This window comes from Toxoplasma gondii, chromosome VIII, assembly GCF_000006565.2.
Source record: "Toxoplasma gondii ME49 chromosome VIII, whole genome shotgun sequence".
Lineage (NCBI taxonomy): Eukaryota > Apicomplexa > Conoidasida > Eucoccidiorida > Sarcocystidae > Toxoplasma > Toxoplasma gondii.
The window spans coordinates 4,823,303-4,827,660 of record NC_031476.1 but is presented as its reverse complement, the minus strand read 5'-3'; the positions used below and the strand labels follow the sequence as shown (position 1 = coordinate 4,827,660).

At 53.0% G+C, this 4,358-nt stretch overlaps 1 protein-coding gene across 1 annotated transcript; it reads right to left on the bottom strand.

Annotated features, from left to right (window-relative positions):
- Positions 1-434: 434 nt before the first annotated feature.
- TGME49_270975 (hypothetical protein) lies at positions 435-3,962 on the bottom strand (the record flags this gene model as incomplete). Its single annotated transcript, XM_018781594.1, has 5 exons — positions 435-1,384; positions 1,961-2,005; positions 2,067-2,075; positions 2,740-2,813; positions 3,019-3,962. The coding sequence occupies 5 exons, from the start codon at positions 3,960-3,962 to the stop codon at positions 435-437; spliced, it is 2,022 nt and encodes a 673-aa protein (XP_018636630.1).
- Positions 3,963-4,358: the final 396 nt, after the last annotated feature.

Sequence of the window (4,358 nt, the reverse complement as noted above, 5' to 3'; positions counted from 1 at the left end):
ACATCATGTTGCGTCTACCTATTCACAGCAGTGTGCTTCCCCAGAGACTTGGAGAACGAGGAAAATCGCAACGAAAAAAAAAACAACGGCGTCCGTTTTTTGAGGAACCGACAGTCGTTAGCCACGGACTCTTGGTCGTGTTGAGAATCTCGTGCTGGTTTTGGATTCTACCCCTACATTTCTCCAGTACCGCAGCATCGGTGGCAAAAAGCTGAGCGTCCCCAAAGCCGACATGTGGTACACCTGCTCAAAGTCGTGTGTCAATTTAAGTTGGCTATTCTGATGTCCTCGCCAGTTTCTTTCGACTTTTCAAATAAAGTGGAAAGCTCAGTTTCACTCTCGCTTGCCAGGAAACAATGCTCCGTCCGAAGACGAGAAACATACCAGAATTACAGAGAGAAGGTACGAGTCACCTTCATGCAGACAACGTCACGTCAGTTTTTGCGATTTTGTTCCTGCTGTTTCTTGATACGCCGTTCAATGAGATCCAAGAGATCTAATTCTTGCTGCTGCAAGCAATCCAGTCGTGCTGATTTGCGCACTTGCATGTTGTCTTCCGTTCGTGCCTCTCGAGCGAGTATCACTTGCTCCATGTCTTTCTCGTTCTTCCCCATCTTCCGGATTTCTTCTCCAAACAGTCCACTGGCGGAAGGGTGGAGACGAGATGCAGACGGCAATGAACTTAATTTATCGCGCCCGAGGGCAGCCCACTCGCGCGCCATTGCAGTCTCCGCTTGCTCGATATCTGGTAAGTCATTTTCGCTCCTTGGAGCTCTCCTCTCGGAAACGTCAAAATTGGACGAGTGAAGAGATCCAAATGAAGGTCCATCGGCCCGTTTGTCTCTTCTTAGAGGTGGAGCGGCATACGCGACTGAAGCGGAACGAAGAAAATCTGCAGAGACGCGTCGGCTGAGCGAACTATCGAAGGACATGAGTGTTTCCTCGCCGCGATGACGCCGAACAGAACCTTTCTCCTTCCCATGCGAATTCGACTTCCTTCGGTGTCTCTTCTCGTTCACCTTTGCCTTCGACCGTTCTCCGTCACTCGAGGACAGGCTCACGTCACAGCCTCGTTGGTTCGTTGCTTTTTTTCGCTCTTGCTTCCTATGGTCGCCCCGCTCATGCCGTTCTCCATTCGCATGGTTGACGCTGTCGGATGAGGAAGAATACTCTGCATGTTCATTTTCCCCAGATACCCCAAACGTTGAACGATCCTTTACGACTTCTTCACCGCTGACGGCGAGTTTAGATGAGGCTGCATTGTCAGCAGACACGATGCGAGAGTTGCATCTCAGCTCCACTCCCACTGGTAACTCGACTGAACGGGCCACGAGGCTCGGTCCTTCTCTCTGTGAACACCCTGAAGACTCAATTGGAGAGCCCTCTGCAGCGATCGAGGAGAGGTCGCCGCAGGTCGAAGTTGGGAAAGAACAGACAAGAAACAGACACAGGGTGACGCATCTTCGAGTGGAGACTATGCACTTCACTACATCCGCTTATACGGATCTCTACAGAGAGATGCGTACGTGGGTCCAGATACAGTTTCGCACATGCACACTATTGAACATTCGTCTGCCTACTTGAGCATAGACATGAACGTTCTGTGGTCCTTTAGGAGGGTGAGGGTAATAATGAATGGAAATACGTTTATTTGTTTGTCATTTCCTGTTTCGCTTCTCCCTGTTCGCCATCCGCCTTTCTCCCTCTTACATAATCAAGCGGTTTACAATGTTCGGTTACATCTTTTCTCAATTGTGCACGCATATTTATCTGCATACGCCTACGTGTATCAGTCGCTCCAGGTGCAACACACGTATCTCCTCACAAAAACAAGAACAATCAGACAGATACGTGGCTGCATACATCTGCGCATGCAGATACACGGTAGCGACTGTATTTTAAGAGATCTTCTTCGCAAGTACACGCTGCTAGTTTTGCCATGGGGGACATGCGTCAGTACCTTTCTCAGTTGTCTCATTTCCACCCTCTCGTTCAGCAGTCGTTTCTGCATGCCACTTTTTCTTGGCTCTTTCAAACTCGTAGAGAAGATGGTACTCTCGTCCCACCACCGTCGCCTAAAAGTGAAAGCCGCACAGGAGGCGGAAATGAATGAAAGAACACGTCAGTGGAAAAAAAGGTATCCACCAGAAACAAAGGGTATATGGCACTAGAGAAGAAAGAAAATGAACCACAGCGACAGTCGAGAAAAGAAAACGGCAGTTGAAGAGACCCGACAGAATCCTGATTACACAGTGATGAAAGGCATAGGCATGAACGAAAGAGAAAATTAGAAATCTGCCAAAGACCTCCCAAAACGAAAAAACAGCGACACCTTTCCACTCTCGTACATGCCTGTGCATTTCAAACTAGTCGTTTGTATTTGGCCAAATGAGCGGAACCCCTATGACGGTGGTTGAGAAACGGTGATGCCCCCATGAGAGTCGATTACCATCTTCTGATTCAAGTTTGCAATTCTCATTTGAAAGGATTCGGACTTCCTTCCCCACAGGCTGTACATCTGGTCCGCGTATTCGCCCCACTGAGACTGGGTCCTTCCTCGGGGGTTTCGAACGAAATGTGCGTGCAAATCTGCAGCCCATGGCTCTGTCGTCTCTCTGGAACAAGTCCCCAGCTCTCCGGAAGCCTTGAATTGCCTCCAGCGACAATTGAGGGCATTGAGAATGTCTTTTCCGCGTTGCTCGACGGCGTGGCGGTCTGCAAACGGGGAGCAAACCTGACTCGCGGGAGCTGCGGTGGGAGGAACCGCCGATAAAGACGCAGACACACGATTCTTCTCTATCTCTCTATGAGGCCTGAGAATGCAAGAGACAACAAGAAAACAGAAGATCAGACGGCACGCAACGAGCCTCGGGTCTCTTGGTTGCATTAGCCTCTGCATTCAAAATAAATACAGGTCCCCCTCTAGCTTGATGATGCGCTTTAAAAGCCTCTTGCGCACTTGCAAGTATTCAGCGTCATTTTCACGGACAGAGCCAGAACGCAGAGCCTTTCCCTTACTTCAGTTGCCTCCTGGCGAGTTCGAGGTTGTCGATAAGCTTGGTGAGAATTATATGTTTGGCTCCGAAAGGCCCTAACCTCGACCCGGCGATACCTCCTTCCCTGGTCCGAATTGGGCTGCCAACGGAGGCGACAAATCTGTTGCCGTCTTCCATCCTACCAGGCTGTCCCCAGACGACATTTCGAGGGAAGTACTGACCTTCTAGCGAACCTCGTCCCTTCACTGGTACCTCAAGAAGTTCTTTGTGTCTTCCTGAATTTGCCTCGCCCTCGTTGCTGCGTGACCCTTGCTGGCTCATCCCAGGAAGCACAGGATGTGAGCCACCTGGCCAAGCAGACAAGGGCAGAAGACGCGGCGCGTTCGCAGAAGAGACAGGTGCCCCCTTCCTGAGGACAGGCGAAGTCCGCGCCCCGACGCCTGCCTTTCTTGTCGGAGACAGCGACCGCTGCTGTCTGCTGTGGTTGCAGTGGTGGGAGCTGCGACGTTGAAGAATGTGAAGCAGCCTGTCGCTGCGGGCTTTGACGTCGCTTCTCGTTTGATGAGTCGCGGGGCAAGAGGCTCCAGGGGCGCAGCCAGAAAAGTACGGAGAAGGAGGCAGGTGATGCGCGGCAGACGGACACGGAAGGCTGAAGGATGGCGACAGCGGGAAAGGAGGCGGCGGAGAAGCTGGAAAGGAAGGAGGGACAGAAGCAACGGATGCGCGACGACGTTCCGACACAATCCCTGACCACGAAGGCGTCGCGCCTCGAAGGCCTGAACCTGCCACTCCGCACTCAGGACCGCCCCCCAGATTCCCCGCAGGCGCCCCGTAGAAGCTCGGAGGCGCCAGGGCAGAAGGACGACGAAGGCCCTGGCGAACAGGAGACAGAAGCCGTTGTGGGTCGCAAGAGGGGCGAAAAGGCCGGACATAATTGCCTGTTTCTCTGTGCAAGTTGCCGTTCATTTGTCCCCCGCAACCACACACCCCTTTGGCTTCTCCAGAAAGGATGCAGTGACGCGAGGGAGACACGGACTGTTGTGGGCCTGGCGTGAGGCGAGCGTGAGAGGTAGGGGTCCTTCCTTTTGGATCTGAAAGGCTCCTGGGCACCTCGGGCGGGACATCCGTCTCCCTTTCCCCCTCTGCCTTCTCCCTACCGAGTTCTTCTCGCTTCTCTTTCCCCCCGCCAGTGTCTGTCGCGCCTCTCTCCCCGTCTGCACTTTCTTCCCTCCCACGCCCTTCTGAAGCCCCTGCGGACCCTTCCCTGGGCGAGAGAAACATGGGGAGACAGCAGGTCGGCTCGACGACAAATGCCGGAGGCGGGCAAGACCTGCTTTTTTGGTCGCCAGCGCCGCGAGCACT